Source organism: Silurus aristotelis, assembly GCF_946808225.1.
Source record: "Silurus aristotelis genome assembly, chromosome: 13".
NCBI classification, from domain to species: domain Eukaryota; kingdom Metazoa; phylum Chordata; class Actinopteri; order Siluriformes; family Siluridae; genus Silurus; species Silurus aristotelis.
Window position 1 is genome coordinate 4,295,681 of NC_139586.1, and position 20,536 is coordinate 4,316,216.

At 35.6% G+C, this 20,536-nt stretch overlaps 1 protein-coding gene and 2 long non-coding RNA genes across 14 annotated transcripts in view; 1 reads left to right on the plus strand and 2 right to left on the minus strand.

Annotated features, from left to right (window-relative positions):
- LOC310735404 (complement factor H-like) overlaps positions 1–20,536 on the minus strand; it is a 189,708-nt gene that overhangs the window by 165,233 nt on the left and 3,939 nt on the right. For 9 of the 12 annotated variants that reach the window (XM_083558120.1, XM_083558121.1, XM_083558118.1 and 6 more), the window contains exons 4-12: positions 20,331–20,407; positions 18,419–18,601; positions 17,899–18,063; positions 17,576–17,770; positions 17,307–17,480; positions 17,054–17,215; positions 16,438–16,605; positions 16,203–16,358; positions 15,754–15,924 (exon numbers count right to left, since the gene is read on the minus strand). In XM_083558120.1, the coding sequence (XP_083414246.1) occupies positions 15,754–15,924; positions 16,203–16,358; positions 16,438–16,605; positions 17,054–17,215; positions 17,307–17,480; positions 17,576–17,770; positions 17,899–18,063; positions 18,419–18,601; positions 20,331–20,407 (1,451 nt within the window). The remainder of the gene's footprint in view (positions 1–15,753; positions 15,925–16,202; positions 16,359–16,437; positions 16,606–17,053; positions 17,216–17,306; positions 17,481–17,575; positions 17,771–17,898; positions 18,064–18,418; positions 18,602–20,330; positions 20,408–20,536) is intronic. The other 3 variants (XM_083558119.1, XM_083558123.1, XM_083558122.1) reach the window with 3 other exon arrangements.
- On the plus strand, positions 380–7,333 carry LOC310735466. Its single transcript, XR_014536303.1, has 2 exons — positions 380–1,734; positions 7,149–7,333. It is a non-coding gene; the product is annotated as an uncharacterized lncRNA (long non-coding RNA).
- LOC310735457 lies at positions 1,929–8,046 on the minus strand. The gene is made up of 2 exons (XR_014536292.1): positions 7,282–8,046; positions 1,929–2,032 (listed from the first exon to the last, which is right to left on the minus strand). It is a non-coding gene; the product is annotated as an uncharacterized lncRNA (long non-coding RNA).

Sequence of the window (20,536 nt, forward strand, 5' to 3'; positions counted from 1 at the left end):
ATAATTTTGATCGGCAGAGCAATATCCATAATTTTGCCATTAACAATATTTTGTACAAAAATAATCACTTACAAATTGCTTGAAATTGTTTTTGTTGTGAAATTATTTAGGAAAAAACTATTTCATTCATGTAAAAACTCAAAAATAAAACTCAAGCCATTATTTTGTCAATATAATTTTAATACCCCAAACCAGGTGTAATATTCAAACAAGGCAAATCCAATGTGAAAAGTTATAGCTCATGTTCTATATATGATGCCTGCATATTATGTATTAACTGTGTTTATTATAGGTTCATTTGTCTCCAGGGAATAGTTGTTGACTGGGAGCTGTCTCATCCTCAGGAATCTGGAAAAAAATTAAACAGGGTGAATGCTTAGTATTGCCAAATCAACAAAAAAATCCCACATTGTCAATTTAAACCCTAATCTATATTAATATATAAAAAAGAGCAAGATATGGATTTTATGTTGATATTTTATGAAACTAGACTGCTGACAGTGTAAATAAATGTAGGTTTTCATTCTTATTGCTTTAGTTGACACTTCTGACCTATCTCCCAAAATCTTTTTACCACCAACCAGAGTGTAAGATTGTTATACAGTTTGTAATGGTAATGCATGTCGCACCCTCCATTCATTATTGTAGTGAGCTATCCCATGTTGTTACATTATAAAGTAATTTTTATGGTAATTATAAGTAACTGAGTGGAAAGGGAGATTTTCCAAGTTGTCCAAGTGGAGCCGATCAGGTTCTAAATAGCAGGAAATATTACAAGACCAAAAAAAACCCTATTTGGATTAATGTTAGTAAACGAATAACAATCTTAAGAGACTAATCCAATATATTTTTCATGTACTATGAATTGCCTGAATTCTAAAACACATTGGGACCACTAGACCCTGTTTTTGTTTCCGGATGCTTTGCCAGGTCTTTACTACAGCTGTCTTTTAGTTTTTGTTTGTATATTTTGCTTTCAGTTTGGCCTTCCAAAATTAAAATGGATGCTAAAATAGATAATATAACCCTATACACTTTAGAATATAGCCTTACACAGAATACAACTTATTATTTTTTTTTCAGCAGGCACATTATCATTAAATACAAAGGCATCAGTTGCACTGGCATCAATACATACCCATTCCATTTAATGAAGAAGTTTGTTTCTGAATATAAGCGGTTTGTTTCTTTCTCCATACTTTTATCCAGAAAAATAATTCTTCTTTCATCAATCACTATTGTTTTCTGTGATCTTCAGGCCTTTTTGTATTTTTCACCAGTGCATTATTTTTAAACCCATGTAAAATAGTATATTTGGCCATACCATGTTTTTTTTTTTGTTTTTATTTTTGTAGGATTTGTTTTGATTTTTCTGACTAAAGATGACCTACTAGTAACAGTTCTTAAAACAATTTCACCTAGGCTTTCATCTACTTATAATACATGCAAGTGAGACAATGAGGTAATAGTACATATTTGGAAATGAGAGGGAAGGAGCACACACCTTATGATGGTTTTTGACTAAGTGTTTTCTGTTATCTGTTTTGTTCTGTTAGTGAGCAAGAGAGAGCCGTAAAGTGCTCTTAAAGTGCTTGAAATATTAATGGTGAGTATAGAATAGTTATAAAGTCATATACTGTACATCTGTCTAACAAAAGCTAACTAAACCTGTTAAATAAGTGATGACTAAACATTAAAGATAAATGTATTTTAGGCAAAAAAAGAGAAATACAGGTTCTAAATCAAATTGATGGTGTGGCTCCAATGCTAAAGACCAGGACAGATTTTTGTTTGTTCACTTCTTTTTCTCTTATAAAATGAATGACAGTCTGCTACTTACCTTATAAGCATTGTGGGTAATTCCATTTTTCTGCAGAACATTTGGCAAAGGATTGCCCTTGAAAGCGATAGCCTTCATCACACCTATATTCTGTTGTGTCACCTTCCATATAGAATGCCTTCCGATTTGCTCTTCTCCAAGTTGCATTATATATATAATTCTCAGGCAGTGGGCATCTTGGGAGGTCAGTCACTATAACTAACATTAAATCATCAACAAAGTTATAATCCAGTAAGAATTTTTATGACAATAATAATAATAATAAAAATAATAATAATAATAATAATAACAACACTAAAACTAATGATACTACTACTACTACTACTACTACTACTACTACTACTACTAATAATAATAATAATAATAATAATAATAATAATAATAATAATAATAATAATAATAATAATTAACATGTAATAAAAACTAGAATGACACTATAATAAATGTTTTTTAAATATACCATTAGCGAAATTTGCAATTTTATCTAAATTAACTGATAATAATAGTGGAACTTTATAGATACTTTGTGATATTGAAATATTGAATATTGAAATACATTTTGGCTCAGTTGGATTGTTTGTTGATGTTATGAGGTGGTTTCAAAAAGCTTCCAGACTAATGGTGCTTTTCTTACCAAGTGTGTTACCATGTGTGTAATTTCATCATGGACAGCAAGTAAGAAAAATAAGCAAACGTTAAATTCTGTGTGAAACTGTGAAAATCTGCCACAGAGACATTTGACATGACATACATTTGACATATGGCAATGCAGAAATGAGTCGTTCAAGGGGCTTTGGTTTCCGTACGTTCTTCTAGCCTAACCTACTACAATCCCACCATGCCTATTTGGAAGTTTAATAAAAGAATACATCTTGATAAACTATAATATCCACAAATTTTTTCCTTGTCTAGTCAGAGCCCGACTTATGACCACTCGACTTACGACATTTCGGAGATAGGACGGTCACCTCTGACGGAATATATATATATATATATATATATATATATATATATATATATATATATATATATATATATATATATATATATATATATATTTGTTTTTATTTACTTTATTTGTACTATGTAAAACAAAATATAGAGTAAATCATAGAGTAGTCGACTCTTCTTGACTTACGATTATCTGATGGACCATTTTTTCGGTCCATATCTACATCTTAAGTTTAGGTCTACCTGTACTCAGAATTTAAGACAAGCAAGATGGTAAACTCAGCCATTATGGAAAACCAGCCATTATGGATGCACAAGCCAGTGCACTCTTAGTGCCGGTCCCAAGCCCGGGTAAATGGGGAGGGTTGCGTTAGGAAGGGCATCCAGCATAAAACATGTGCCAAATCAAATATGCGGATCACAAATGAGAATTTCATGCCGGATCGGTCGAGGCCCGGGTTAACAACGACCGCCACAGGTATCGTTAGCCGACAGGGTACCGGTGGAAATTGGGCTACTGTTGGCCGAAGGAGGAGAAGGAGAGGAGGAAGACGTCTACAGAGACGGCAGGAAAAGGAGCAGTGTAGGAGAGTGGGGGTTCGGGTTGGTACTTTAAATGTTGGTACTATGACGGGTAAAGGGAGAGAGGTAGCTGATATGATGGAGAGGAGAAAGGTAGATATGTTGTGTGTTCAGGAGACCAAGTGGAAAGGGAGTAAGGCCAGGAACATTGGAGGTGGGTTTAAACTGTTTTATCATGTGTGGATGGAAAGAGAAATGGTGTAGGGGTGATTTTGAAGGAAGAGTACAGTAAGAGTGTAGTGGAGGTGAAGAGAGTTTCTGATAGGGTGATGATCATGAAGGTGGAAGTTGAAGGGATGATGATAAATGTCATTAGTGCCTATGCTCCACAGGTTGGCTGTGAGATGGAGGAGAAGGAAAGATTCTGGAGTGAATTAGATGAAGTGGTAGATGGCGTACCTAGGAAAGAACGATTGGTGATTGGGGCAGACTTTAATGGGCATGTAGGTGAAAAGAACAGAGGTGATGAGGAGGTGATGGGTAGGTATGGTTTTAAGGAGAGGAATGTGGAAGGGCAGATGGTGGGAGTGGAAATGGAAATGGAAATGGAAATAGCAGTGGTGAACATGTATTTTAAGAAGAAGGAGGATCATAGGGTGATGTATAAGAGTGGAGGAAGGTGCACACAGGTGGACTATGTGCTATGCAGGAGATGCAACCTAAAGGAGATTGGAGACTGTAAGGTGTTGGCAGGGGACAGTGTAGCTAGACAGCATCGGATGGTGGTCTGTAGGATGGTTTTGAAGGCAAAGAAGAAGAGAAGGAGAGTATGATAAGATGAGAATAAGATGGTGGAAACTGAAGGAGGAAGAGTGTAGTGTGAGGTTCAGGGAAGAGGTCAGACAGGGGCTTGGCGGTGGTGAAGAGGTGCTGGATGATTGGGCAACTACTGCAGGAGTGATGAGGGAGGCAGCTAGAAAAGTACTTGGTGTGACATCTGGAAATAGAAAGCAAGACAAGGAGATGTGGTGGTGGAATTAGGAAGTGCAGGAGAGCATTAGGAAAAAGAGGTTGTCAAAACAGAAGTGGGATCGACAGAGCGATGAGAAAAGTAGGCAGGAGTACAAGAAGATGTGGCAGCAGGTTAAGAGGGATGTGGCGAAAGCCAAGGAAAAGGCATATGAGGAGCTGTATGAGAGGGTGGACACTAAGGAAGGAGAAAAGGATTTATACCGATTGGCCAGGCCGAGGGACCGAGCTGGGAAGGATGTACTGCAAGTTAGAGCAGTAAAGGATGGAGAGGGAAATGTGTTGACTATTGAGGAGAGTGTGTTGAGAAGGTGGAGGGAGTATTTTGAGCAGCTGATGAATGAGGAAAATCAGAAAGAGAGAAGGTTGGAGGATGTGAAGTTGGTGAAGCAGGATGTAGATAGGATTAGTAAGGAGGAAGTAAGAGCAGCGATTAAGAGGATAAAGAATGGAAAGTCGGTTGGACCAGATGACATACCGGTAGAAGCGTGGAGATGTTTAGGAGAGATGGCAGTGGAGTTTTTAACCAGATCGTTTAACAGGATTCTGGAAGGGGAGAAGATGCCTAAGGAATGGAGAAGGAGTGTGCTGGTACCGATCTTTAAGCATAAGGGAGATGTGCAGACCTGCAGTAACTACAGGGGAATTAAGTTGATCAGTCAAACCATGAAGATATGGAAAAGAGTAGTGGAAGCCAGGCTGAGAGAAGAGGTGACCATCTGTGAGCAACAGTATGGTTTCATGCCGAGGAAGAGCACCACAGATGCCTTATTTGCTTTGAGGATGTTGATGGAGAAGTATAGAGAAGGACAGAAGGAATTGCATTGGGTATTTGTGGATTTAGAGAAAGCGTACGACAGGGTGCCAAGAGAGGAGTTGTGGTATTGTATGAGGAAGTCAGGTGTTTCAGAGAAGTATGTGAGGGTGGTGCAGGACATGAGGACAGTGTGAAGGCAGTGAAGTGTGCAGTAGGTACGACAAACTGGTTCAGGGTGAAGGTTGGACTGCATCAAGGATTGGCCCTAAACCCCTTTCCTGTTTGCAGTGGTGATGGACAGGTTGACGGACAAGGTCAGACAGGAGTCTCCCTGGACTATGATGTTTGCGGATGATATTGTGATTTGTGGTGATAGTAGGGAGCAGGTTGAGAAGAGCCTGGAGAGGTGGAGATATGCGCTGGAGAGAAGGGGAATGAAAGTCAGTAGGAGTAAGACAGAGTACATGTGTGTGAATAAGAGGGAGGGCAGTGGAGTGATGCGGTTGCAGGGAGAAGAGGTGGAGAAGGTGGAGGAGTTCAGGTACCTGGGGTCAACAGTGCAAAGTATTGGAGAGTGTGTTAGAGAAGTAAAGAAAAGAGTGCAGGTTAAGGTTTTCGTTGGGAGTGACGAGGATGGACAAGATTGGAAATGAGTTTATTAGAGGGACAGCGCATGTAGGATGTTTTGGTGACAAGGTGAGGGAGGCGAGATTGAGATGGTTTGGACATGTGCAGAGGAGGTACATGAATTATATTGGTAGAAGAATGCTGAGAATGGAGCCACTAGGTAGAAGGAAGAGAGAAAGGCCAAGAAGGAGGTTCATGGATGTGGTGAGGGAAGACATGCAGGTGGTTGGTGTGAAAGAGGCAGATGTAGAGGACAGGGTGGTATGGAGACGGATGATCCGCTGTGGCAACCCCTAATGGGAGCAGCCGAAAAGAGGAAGAAGAAGAAGAAGAAGAAGAAGAAGAAGAAGAAGATGGCCTGCTTGCCAGTGCCCTTAGAGTAAAATCTGCACGTTCAATTAAAAGCTTTTAATTCAAATGTTTGTCTTATTTGCTCTGATACACAGCTAGAATAATAAAAAAGCTGTCAATGTGCCAATATTTATGGACTGGTGTATAGATGCATTTTGACTTTAACTTAAAACATTTCAGTCTCTTTTTTCTGGTGTAAAAAATTATTAATGAGTGTAGAACAAATGTAAAAATGTAAAAAGAAAGCAATCGTCTGCGCTTTAGCAGTATCTTTCCCGTCGCTCCCATGGGGCCGCTCGGTACCGCAAAGCCGGAAAACAGAGCGTTGCCAACTGGACCCCTCCAGAGGCACCCAAGGGCTCCTGGTGACACTCTAGGCCCAAGCCCAAGGAGCCGGCTGACCTGAGGGTCGTCCTCTCCAGCGAGCGGATGACCCTCAGGAAAAATCCCACATTGTCCATTTTAAAAAAAAGGGCCACATTGTCCATTTAAACCCTAATATATATTATTATATAAAAAAGAGCAAGATATGGATTTTATGTTGATATCAATTTAGACTGCTGACAGTATAATTAAATGTGTTTATCTGTTTATGTGTAAATCTGTTTACTATCAACAGTCCTACCCTCCATTCATTATTGTAGTGAGCTATCCCATGTTGTTACATAGTAAAGTAATTTTATGGTAATTTTAAGTTACTGAGTGGAAAGGGAGATTTTCCTGTTTTTTTTTTTTTTTTTATCTTTAAAGGATTTGTTTTGATTTTTCTGACTAAAGATGACCTACTAGTAACAGTTCTTAAAACAATTTCACCTAGGCTTTCATCTACTTATAATACATGCAAGTGGGACAATGAGGTAATAGTACATATTTGGAAATGAGAGGGAAGGGGCACACACCTTATGATGTTTTTTGACTAATAAATGTTTTCTGTTTTAGTAAACAAGACAGAGCCATAAAGTGCCATTAAGTGCTTATAAAGTCATATTCTGTACATCTGTCTAACAAAAGCTAACTAAACCTGTTAAATAAGTGCTGACTAAACATGAAGATAATCATATTTTAGGCAAGTTCTGAGTCAAATTGATGGTGTTGCTCCAATGCTAAAGACCAGGACTGGGCAAATGCCAAGAATATGAGGTCTATTTTTGTTTGTTCACTTTTTTTTCTCTTAGAAAATTATGAATGACAGTCTGCTACTTACCTTTTATGCATTGTGGGTAAGTCCATTTTCCTGCAGAACATTTGGCAAAGGATTGCGCTTCAAAGCGAAAGCCTTCATCACACCTATATTCTGTCGTGTCACCTTCCTTATAGAATGCCTTCCGATTTGCTCTGCTCCAAGTTGAATTATTAATATGATTTTCAGGCAGAGGGCATCCTTGGAGGTTCACAATAATCAACATCAAATCATCAACAAAGTTACTTATCCAGTCAGAATTTTTATGACAATAATTTTTATTAATAATATCACTAATACTAAAGATAATAATAATAATAATAATAATAATAATAATAATAATAATAATAATATTATAATAATAATAATTAACATGCAATAAAAACTATCATGACACTATAATAAATGTTTGTCAAATATACTATTAGCGAAATTTGCAAGTTTCTCTAAATTAACTGATAATAATGGTGGAACTTTATAGATACTTTGTGATATTGAAATAAAATACATTTTGGCTCAGTTGGACTATTTGTTGATGTTATGAGGTGGTATTACCATGTGTGTGATTTCATCATGGACAGCAAGTTAGAACAATAAGCAACCATGAAATTCTGTGTGGAACTGTGAAAATCTGCCACAGAGACATTTGACATGACATACGTTTGACATATGACAATGCAAAAATGATTCGTTCTAGGTGTTTTCAGTGGCACATGTGCTTTAAGAGCAGAAGAACATCACTGAAAAGTGACGAGAGATCAGAAAGGCCTTCAACGTGCTCAACCCCCGAAAATGCCAAAACTATTCAGAATCTTGTGCAGGATGATCGTCAGAGGACAATCCACATGATCTTACTTCCGCACACCCTCCCTACTAGCCAGATTTGACTCCTGTGGACTTCTCTCCTCTCGTAAATGAAGATCCAGCTCAAAGTTTGCCATTTTGAATCCCTTGTAGAGATCCAACTCGAATCACAGAAGATTTTTGACACGATTTAGAAAAGGAAATTTGCAGGACAAAGTTCAGAAATGGCTGGTGTGCATGGAGCACTGTATTGCTGTGCAAGATGACTTTTTTTTAAAGGTGATTGCATGTAAACACAGATAAATACAGTACTTTCTTGTAAACCAAAGTAGTCTTGAAACTTTTTGACACCATCTCATACTTTACTATTCATCATCAGGCTGAGACCCATCAACTAATCAACTAATTCACAATGCTTACTTGGTTTTACACTAGTTCAGTAGATGGCAGGTGCAACAGGGAAAGTGATACAAATACTATATTTAGCTGTAACTGTTTAGCTCATTTTAATAATTTTTAATGTCTGGATGTCTGGAAAAGGTTATAAGGCTATCTCCATACATTTTGTAGTTCAGCATTCTACAATGAGAGGAATATAGAAATGGAAAAGATCCAAGACATTCTTCAATGCAAATTCTGTCAAATGTCAGACCTTTTAATATTCAGAGGATTAACGAAAACCGAGAAAAGCCATATACCAAGCAGCATGAACTGGTCTGCAAATGGGTTTCAAGTAATCCAGCAAATCAGATTTGAATGGGTGAAGAAGAAAAAAATCAAGTCAATGAAATGGCCAAATCAAAGTCCAGACCCGCTAAGATGTTGTGGAGGATGAAGGAATGTATAAATAAATGCCTTAAAACATACATAAACTTAAGCAGTGCTGTCTAAAATAATGACTTATGAACTGCTACAAAAAAAGTTGTTGTTTATTCATCTTACCTTTTTGGTAAAAGAAAATGTTTATAGAAGTTGTTAAGGATTACACAATTATTCATTCATTCATTGTCTCCCGCTTATCCGTAATACACAATTATTATTATTATTATTAAAAAATAATATCTTCTCTTTTAAATAACCAAAAACAAATGGACAAGCTAATAATCTTAAATACAATCTTAAATACAAGGGAACCAGTTTCTTTGGCAGCCATGCACACAAATTTCTTTTTTTTTTTTTCATTTTCTTTCTCTATTATTCTGGCACAAGTTAATCTTTGACTCATTTGTCCCAAGGATTTTCTTTAATAATTTTACAGGCTTTTTAGATATTTCTTTGCAAACTTTAAACTAGTCTTCTGGTCCCATATACAGTGGTACCTCGACATACGAGTGCCCTAACATACAAGTTTTTTGAGATATGAGCGGTCACTCATTTTTTGCTTTGATACGCGAGCAAAAACTTGAGGTACGAGCTCGAGACGCCGCTGCTAGATGGCGAATTGAAGCCAGAAAGTGAAGATTGTGACGTAAATTAAGATAAGCAAAGAAGAAAAAGTAAAAATTTGAAAGTTTAGGGATATGTAGTGTGCAGGAGTGATAGTTAAAAAACGAGTTTTTCCTCCACCTCCGCTTATCGCCTCTACCACCTTATTATATCTTTACATTCTCTTTTATTATGTTTTCATACAATATTTGTCATTTATAAACAAATTTTTCTTATTCAAAAACACGTAACAAAAACAACTGGGGTGGCATTTTGGGGGCTGGAACGGATTAATGGCATTTCAATTTATTTCAATGGGAAAATTTGCTTTGAAATATGAGCAATTTGACAAACGAGCAAGGTTAAGGAACGATTTAAACTCGTATGTCGAGGTACCACTGTAGTTGGTTTGACCACACCTAATGTTTTTGCAATAGATTTGTTTATTTTTCAGCTTAACAATGTTTTAAATGTTGTGATAAACAGCTAAAACTAATAACAACTTTGTCATGTTTGGAAGTAACTGTATTTATTAAAAAATTCTAATTAAAATTCATTAAAATAATTTTCAATGGTATTTTTTTTGCAATATTAATGCATTTTTTTTAACATTTCAGACTAAAGATGAACTGCTTGACTGCCAGTGACAGCTCTTTAGACTATTCCACCCTAGGCCTTTATCCACTTATATTTAAGTAAGATAATGTGGTCATAGTATTTGCTAATTTGATAATGGAACAGCTGAGTAGCCAATTGTGCAATTACATGTACTTTTAGTTCTACAATATATTTCTAATGATTTTGGAGTAAGCTGCACGTTTAAACAAAAGCTTTCAGCTACATTTTTTATCTTATTTGCTCTGATTGACAGGAAAAAAAGATAAATAAAGATTAAAAAACTTTAATGTCAATGTGCCAATATTTATGGACCTGGGGGTATAGATACATTTTGACACTTGCAAAAAAGAATCTCTAATTCTGCTTGAAAAATATTGCTGAGTTTAGAACACAATTGAATCTAAATTAGGACTTGGCTGTATAATGTATAAGTTATATTGAATGATCATTAAAAATAATAGTATTTCTAGGCAATAAAATAATTAAGTGCTGAGCATGATGGATGGCATGATCCCAGTGAAGCCCAGTACTTGGCTATTACTAATAATACAAGACTTTGATTTTGCTGTTGTTGTTGTTTTTTGTAAATGGTGACTGATTTTTTGCTACTTACCTGGAATACATTGTGGGTAATTCCAATGTCCTGCAGAACATGTGGCATAGGACCGATCTTTAAACTGAAAGCCATCTTTACACTTGTATTTTGCTTGGCTGCCGTCCAGATATTGTGCTTTCGATGTTGCTTTATCCAGATGTGCATTATTTATTTCTTGGTCAGGGTTCAGGCATTTTTTTGTTTCATCCACTGTTAGTAAAAAGTTGACATTTACAGGCAGCAAAATGTTAACAAAAATAATAATAGGAGCAATAAGAATAATAAAAATCATTATTAAACATTATAACATTATAACTGTGTTATTTTGGATATCCGTTAGGCTGGAGGAACAAGCGGAAGCCGAATTTCGACAGAACGGAGGTACTTTAATGAAATACGGCAAAGCAGATAAACCAAACTAGCTGTAAACACGGGAACCCAGAACAAACACCAACAAAAAGTAGTTCATTAAATAAATCCACAGAGTAGTTCACAGAGTAGCATATCCACAGGGTAAATCCACAACGAGATAAATCCACCAGATAAATCCACAACGAGAGAAATCCTGTTGGCGCTGGAAGAAGGAATAATAGAAAAGAATACTACTACAAGACCACTATGCCTCTTTGGAAGTTTAATAAAATAAGTTTAATCTTAATAAACTATAATATCCACGAATTTTTTCCTTGTACAGACCCCGACTTATGACCACTCGACTTATGACATTTCGACTTTTCGAGATACAACGGTCTATAGATTTTTATTTACTTTATTTGTACTATGTAAAACAATACATAGAGTAAATCATAGAGTAGTTGACTCTTCTTGACTTACGATCTGATGGACCATTTTTTTGGTCCCTATCTACGTCGTAAGTTGGGGTCTACCTGTACTCAGAATTTAAAACATGCAAGATGACTGCTTGCTAGTGCCCTTAGAGGAAAATCTGCACATTCAATTAAAAGCTTTCAATTAAAATGTTTGCCTTATTTGCTCTGATACACAGCTAGAATAATAAAAAACTGTCAATATGCCAATTTTTTGGACTGGTGTATAGATACATCTTGACATTAACAGAAAACATCTCAAACTCATTTCAGTCTCTTTTTTCTGGTGTAAAAAAATATTGGTGAGTGTAGAACAAAATTAAATCTAAATCAGACTTGGATTGTATAATGTATGTTGAGTGAGACCTGGCCTTTGTGCTGGCGGCTCTGTCTGATCCCCCCTTCAAACCTTTAGCCGAGGTGGCGCTTGGGTACTTGTCTATAAAGACTGCTTTCCTTCTGGCTTTATCCTCCTTCAAGAGGGTCAGTGACCTATAGGCTCTTTCCGTAGCTCCATCTTTTTTTGAGTTTACCCCTGGCATGGCTAGTGCCTTCCTTTACCCTAAACCAGGATATGTACCTAAGGTGCCCACGGTTTGCCCATGACCTGTCGTGCTGCAGGTATTCTACCCTCTTCCTTTTTAAGCCCCTGACCAGGAGAAGCAAAACTGACTGGTCATGTGCGAGCACTGGACACGTACGTCCACAGGACGAGTCCGTGGAGGAAGTCGGAGCTGCTGTTTGTCTGCTATGGCCTTCTATAGGAAAGGTTTTCTGGCCAACAAGCAGATTCTCACTAGGTGGCTTGTGGATGCTATCTCGTTCACATATGAGTCCTCTGGTCTCCCCGCTCCTTTCAGGGTCAAGGCTCACTCCCCTCGGAGTGCGGCGGCCTCTTCGGTCGGGTTTGCTGGAGTCCCATTTCAGGACATTTGCAATGCTGCAGCCTGGTCCACCCGCTGACCTTCATCAGGTTCTACGAACTCGACCTTAGAGCCACTCCCAAGTCCTCTGTCCTGTGCTCTGGTTGTGCTCACACACTAGGCAAGGTCTGGTCACTGTGGCGTGATTAGACACTCGTTCCCAAAGCGTTGTGATGCAGCTCGAGTTACCGAAAGGGATCGTCTCTTAGTTCCCTGAGTCTCCAAACCACATTCCCTGCATCACTGCCATGCTTCTCTTCTCATTTTTCAGAAGCTAGCATCGGCTCCACTGCTTGCGCATTTTTGTAGCTTCTGTCACCACACCGGTGATGTCGCGCCTTGCCGTTGGCCGGATTTCACACATGATTCAGAGAGTGAGCAACGCGGAAGCGTTCCCAAAGATAAATCTATCTATCTATCTATCTATCTATCTATCTATCTATCTATCTATCTATCTATCTATCTATCTATCTATCTATCTATCTATCTATCTATCTATCTATCTGATAGAAGGGTATCTGCAAGATTAAAAGGGAATGTTTATAGGACTGTGGTGACACCTGGTATGTTGTATGGTTTAAAGACAGTGTCAAAAAGACTAGAGGCGACGCTATCAGAGTTGAAGATGCTGAGATTTTCATTGGAAGTGACGAGGATGGACAGGATTAGAAATGAGCATGTAATGATTTGCAAATCTCAAAAATCTCTATACTATTCAAAATAAAACAAACAAACAACAACAACAAAAAAAACATTTTAAAGGTTTAAACTGCAAATCTATATCTGAGAATATATTTTAAGGAAAAACTATGGTCATTTTAAATTTGTAGGCTGCAACATGTCTTATATAAGTTAGGACAGGGACATGTTTATCACTGTACAGCATAATTTCTTCTGTCTTTATACATCTGGGAAGTGAGGAGACCAGTTGCTAAAATTTTGGAAGAGGAATGTTGTCCCATATGTGTCTGATACAGAACTTTAGCTGCTCAACAGTTCTGGGTGTTTTTTGCTATATATTCTGATGTTTTCAAATTGTGAAAGGTCTGAAAGGTGGAAGAAAATAAAATTTTTATTTGTCTGACCACAGAACTGTTTTCCACTTTGCCTCATTACATTTTAAATGAGCTTTGGCCCCAGAGAGGATTGTGGCATTTCAGGATCATGTTCATGCATTTATCCAGCATTTTATTTGGATGTAAGTGACATGGCAAACTGTATTTACAGACAATGATTTCTAAAGGAATTAATGAGTCCATGCAGTGATTTCCATTACAGAATTATGCCCGTTTGAAATGCAGTGTCACCTGATGGATTAAATATTTAAGGAATTAAGTATTTATTTTTGATTTCTTCAGAATATTTGAAAATTTTGATTATTTTTTACTGCAATACTGTTTTAGAATTTTATGTTGAAGAATATTATTCTGAAATTGTTCCACAATTTGTAGGAAGAGTCTTTCAAAGATAATGAAGCTCTGCTAATCTTACTCAAGACGTTTGTTGCCCGACCCAACGTGTTGCAGCCATCAAATTAAAAATGAAATTTATTTTCTTAAAAATTATACATTCACTTAGCTTAAACATTGAATATATTTTCAATATTATTGTTATTATGACAAAATAATTGTATTTTTTATTTTTTATTGACTATTTTCTTTTTTTTTCTTTTTTACTGAGTATCGTAAACCCTACAAAGTCTAGTGTTCATGCTTTATTAAACAGTCTATAACTACAACAGCATAATGCTTAGTTTTTCTCCCTTTCAGAAATAATCATTAATCTTATATATGGTAAATCATAAATCTATAAAGATTATGACTGCATCTGCAAACAGGCAAAAAAAATCATTTTGCAATTTTTAGTAAGCATTAAAATAATAAGAAAAAAAATCATTTACAGTCATTTAAAGGTGCATTTTTATGTACTAGATTTTTTAAAGGACATTGTTTCAATTGACTCGCATTTTAATTGGCCTTAGTTTGTTAACCCTTTTATTTGGCCTTAGTTTGTTGACACAAGGTAGAATGACTCCATGGATTCATGCTGCTGATGCTAAATTCTGATAAAAGCACCAAAATGTTGTAGCTGAAATCAAAATTAATTAGTTCAGGTAATATTTTTCCAAGCTTCCACTGTCCACGTTCAGTGCCTACTGTACTTTTCAATTCAATTAATTTTTAATTGTATAGCACTTTTAACAATGGACAGTGTCTTAAAAGTAACTTTAAAAAGATGATGGCTGTACAAAATGTACAAAATTTATAGAATGCGAACAATGAATAAGAATGTTCTTTTTAAGTGTAAGTTGGTTCCTAAAGAGCGAGCTGGTGGCAACTGTGACCAGGAAAAACTCCCTAAAAGCATAAGGAAGAAACCTTGAGAGGAACCAGACTCTTTCAATTGTCTATTTATTACAGCTAAATGTTCATTGTCACTCATATGATGAATTGTTTGTTTATTGTATGTGAAGATTTCAGTACATGAACTGTTACCCATAAAATGGTAACATTAACTTTAATCCTAATTATGTCTTTTATTCCTCTTGTGCTGAACTCACAATGTACACATTTTTTCGTTGTTGTTGTTGTAGCCTAATTTTAGTTGAGTATTTTTTGCACATTCATGTGTATAGATGTAGTCGAACTGTAAAAACAAAACAATTCACAAATACTATCCAGTATTGTTTACATCACCAACTAAATTTTTACAAACATTTAAACATCAGCTTTAGATACTAAGCATTAAATTATTTGCTTAGAAATTTAAATATAATAATCCCTATTATGCTAATATCATAAATTTTCATGAAAAATGACCCCTGGCATGGGGTCATATGCATCAAGCATTATCACATGTTTTTAGAACAGTCTCTGTGTTACAAACACATGCTAAACTTTGTTTAACAACTAAATGTAACATATACTGCTTGAATATTTCAACAAGCAATATAAACAGTAAATGTCTACACAAACATTAAACAATGGTGCTAATCACAAATAGCTATATACATATCTACATATCAGAAACTAACAATTCACTTAAACAACATGTGAATTGCTCACCATTCTGGGAATATAGTTTTAAATTATAATTTTAAACTGGAATCGTTATAGAAGTTCAGCGAGGTTTTAACATGAGAACAACATGCATTTATCTTTGTGTTTTTTTATCTGCCACCTATTTTCTAAACTATCACATGTGCCACATTTAAAAAAGAGTTAAGTGGATTGTAAATACATGTCATTGAGGAAAACAGAGTAGTTGTATGTGTACAGCATATTTCAGGTCTAAATCTACTTACATGTACATGTTGTTGCATTTCCCCACTTTGAGTCGATGCAGTTGATTTTCTGTTGCCCGGTTATGCTGTAATTTTCACGGCACTCATATGTCACTGATTGCTGAGAAGTTCTCGCTTCATGAGAAGTAATAACGGCGTTTTCAACATAGGGAGGAGTAGGACATTTCTGATCTATTTGCATAAAAAGAAACAAAGGAACTGATCACTATGTAATGAAAGTATAACAGGAAGGTGTTATTCCGGTTTATGTAATTTACTCTCAAATCATAATCAAGCTGGGTTGCTTATCAAGTTGTTTTTATCTAGCATTTTCTAGTGAATGCTGTAATATTCAAGTAGGTTCTGATTCAATTTTGATCGAGTTTGACACAATTCTGATCGATCTTCAACTTTAGAAATTACATTTCCATTCATTTAAATTGGTGAGGTCATCAACAAAAATGTCTTACATGCACAATCCTGGTTTTGCCATTTCCCATTGACACAATGAAAACAACATGGTCCTACTTCACATTCAAATTCATGCCGTTCACTGTCCTCAAATGCTCGATTTCCTTGATTTATTACTTTAAAACCAGTGGGTATTTGACCGCATTGCTTGTCAGCTGTAAAAAAACACGGTATGAGTAAAACCAGTCTCACATTGACATTATAACGTGCCCCCTGAAAATTACAACCACTTACGTATACACTGTGGTGTATCACTCCATTGACCACCCTGGCAGGTTACCTCTCCCCACCATTTCCCATCAAACGCTTTATAGTCTGAATCACATGTGTACAGATATCCTCTGTCTGATTTACGCATGAACCCATGTGTCAAGAAGAACGGTGCACAATCTGATGGTTTTACTGCAATAATAATAATAATAATAATAATAATAATAATAATAAGAAGAAGAAGAAGAAGAAGAAGAAGAAGAAGAAATAGAAGAAGAAAAATAATTATAACAACAAAAATACATACACCCATAATTAAAATATATAGATAATGTTCAAAATCAGAAATCTTTTTTTTTTTTTGCTGTTGATAAGCATTTAGAGACAACACATGCTAATAATTTCAGAACTTTATGTATTTAATGCATAGTATAGTAATTTATTATTGTAATTTTTAATAAGATCATTATTGTTTATGTAGTGAGCACAAACAAAGGGAGTAATACAAACAGTGAAACACCTCTGAACACTTTTTGAGAACTGCTCATTTAAATTAGCAGTCCAAAGATAATTTTTAGCTATTAGCTAAATGAGTTATTACGATTTATATGTAATAAAATATAAATAAATTGATTCTTACGGTTGCACTTTCCCGTACTCTGCCATACTTCATTTCTTGTACAGGTGGCATAAAATTGATATCCATCATCACACTGGATCAATACATGTGTATTAAACCTGTAAGTATTCTGTGGGTTCTTCACTGTTCCATAATCAATATTTGGTTTTGAACAAGTAATCTCTGAAATACAGGCAAAATATTTGTTTGGATTTATTCAACCATTATATACGCAAGTTAATAAACTAATTAATTCTTTAAAATGTATACATACCAATACACCCTGGTTTTGGATCCCAGCCGTTCTCTGTACATCTAGAACTTGGACCACCTTCATAACCAGCTTCACAGTTATATTGTATATCCGCATTTAATTTATAAGTTTGCTTGTATCTATAGTAGTACGAAAGAACCAGATGTTCCTCTTCTGGTTTTTCACATGTAATTTCTGCAAAATTATTAGTTTTTATTACATTGTCCTAGAATTATGGTGCCAACAATATTGTACCAGTATTTTTACTGTATTGTGTTTTACATTTTTACCCTCACACACTGGTCTGGATGACCATGTTCCATCATTTTGGCATTTAACACTTCTTGACTGTTGCTTTGTTCCATAAAACCAGTGTGTTTTTAAGCATGTAATCTGCACATGTTCACCAACATGAAATACAGATACCCCTTTAGGTTCTGTACTATAAACACCAACCGTGGGTGACCCAAGCATACATACAATTTCTATTGGTGTCAAAATGAGATAAAATACAATGAGAAGGATTAAGGTTTACAGAGATCTTCGAAACTGTAAAATATAAATATTCAACTTGAGTAAATTTAACACAGGAAAACAAACACTGGGTTATCACCTTCACATTCGGGTTTTATACTCCAGCCGTATTTTGTGCATTTAGGTTTTCCAGGTCTGGGTTGATACTTTTCTTCACATTTAAATTGTATTATATCATTTTCTTTGTACAGTATAGCAGGATTTGTAATTCCATGTGGTATTTCAGGGGCCACACATTCTATATCTGCAACAATGACCAAACATTTTTTTGCATTATATAGTAATAGATACAAACAGATAACAAAATAAACAAGTTTTTTTGTTTTTTTTTTGTTTTATAAAACAGTAACAACAAAAAATAAAAATTGAATTTTTGGTTTCATTTCAATCTTAAAAAAAAACTTGTTTTTTTTTCAGTCAAATATTTTTGCAGTAAAATAAGCAAACCACCAGGAAGTTAAACTTAATGAAAATGCATCCTCGAGACATAACATTAGCATATTAAAAATATATTTTAAATGTAATAAATGCACCGGTCCAGTTGGTTAGCCTCGAGAAACATAAATATTATATTAACTTTCTTGAAGCACTGGATTTACTTTTACACTTCGGGATTTTGCCACTCCATTCTCCATTCTCCAAGCAGTGTATGTCTTCTGGTGCATCCAACATCTTGTTAAAAGATGCGCACTCAAAGTGGATGACATCTCCAAAGCTGGCTTCTTCAATGTTGCCTGAAGCGATCACATCATCTGAATTGGTAATTGGACTGCATTTCACCACTGTGGAGAAGGAAAAAACTTAATAAATGATTCTTCAGAAACTGCACTCTTTTCTTTACCTTTTCTGTAAATGTAATTTGTTACTGATTTTTCATGTTGTGTCGTGGAAGGTTTACAGACATTATTAGAAGAAGATAAAGAAACTTTATTTGCCATGTATATGTATATGTCGCACAGTAAAATTATTTTCTTCGCATATCCCAGCAATTTGTTTTAGGAAGCTGGGGTCACAAGCACAGGGTCAGCCATGATACAGCACCCCTAAAGCATGGAGGGCTAAGAGCCATGCACAAGGGCCCAAGAGTGGCAGCTTAGCAATAATGGGGCTTGAAAATCCTACCTTCTGATCAGTAACCCAGAATCTTAAACACTGGATCAGTGTCAGGGATCCACCAGCCTCGCCTCTTCTCAACACCCCGCCCGCACGGAGTGAGTCGCCCTCATACTAAATATCGGCACCTGGTGCTCATCAGCCCAAGGCCTATTTAAGGCCCCTCTCCCTTCCTTTTGTTCTCTCAGATTATATGGGCAGAACACCCAAGGACTCTACCTTCCTACAGGACTTCCTGGTTTCTAGTGACTCTCCAAGTTCGGAATCTAACTTCTGCCTTCCCTATCACCATACGGATATTAACCCTGAACTTTACCCTGGTTTGGTTTTGTGCTGTTCTACTTCATTAAACTCGTAAGACGGACTTTGGTTTCCGCCTGTGTTTGTCGGCCTGACAAGCAGATAGGGCTTGAATCTCCGAATTTATGACCATTAAACCAGAGCCTTTACCACAGAACCACCACTGCCCTGCCCATTAGGCCTGGGGTTCTCAAACTTAAAATTCTTGACATTTCTATATTTACAAACAGAGATCCCACAGAATATCCATGTTTTGTATTATTCATTTATTTTACTAATTTATATAAGAAAAATATGTATCTGATATTTCGTATGTACTATATAAAAATATGTGTGAAATGTTAATAGGCGTCACATATTTTAATGAAGAGTGTAAATGTATTTTAAAAAAAATTTTTGTACTTAAAAAAATGGCCACATTTTTAAATCTACCTGTACTTAACACACTGTCACAAATTGCATATAAAATTTCTAGACTTCAAACCTACTCAGAGGTCCTGTTGCATACCAGATAATTGGATTTTCTTGAATAGTTAAATGATTTTAAATAATAGTAAAAGATTTTATATAAAAGCCTTTACATAGTTACTCAACAGCTCCTGCACATTTTCCACTGCCATAGCCTTTATATTTATTTTCTGTACATATATCTACATACTGTATATACATTACATGTTGTAGATATTTTTTTACATCTTTTTATGCACTTGTCAGTTTGCACAATTTATACTATTCACACTTCTGACATCTGTCTGTCTGTCAACAGTATCTATCTATCTATCTATCTATCTATCTATCTATCTATCTATCTATCTATCTATCTATCTATCTATCTATCTATCTATCTATCTATCTATCTATCTATCTATCTATCTATCTATCAATCAGCCAATGACAACAGTCATTAGGAAAAAGATTCAGAAAAGGAAAGACAAAAATTAATTTCAAATAAAGAAAAAACAAGCAGAGATCACTTTATATATATATATATATATATATATATATATATATATATATATATATATATATATATATATATATATATATATATATATATATATATATAAAACTCAACTAGAGCAATATTAATTTCTTTACCTTCACAAACAGGTACAGCATTATCCCACCCTTGTATACGACAGTCACGAAAATCTATTCTGCTGGCCAATTTATACCTTTAATAATTAAAGAAAAAAGAATCATACTGAATATTGGAATCTTAAAAGGCAAACAAGTCAACCTCCATTTGAGCTTGGTTACAAATAAATCATGAAATTTGTATTTTTTGTTTGTTATTTGAAATT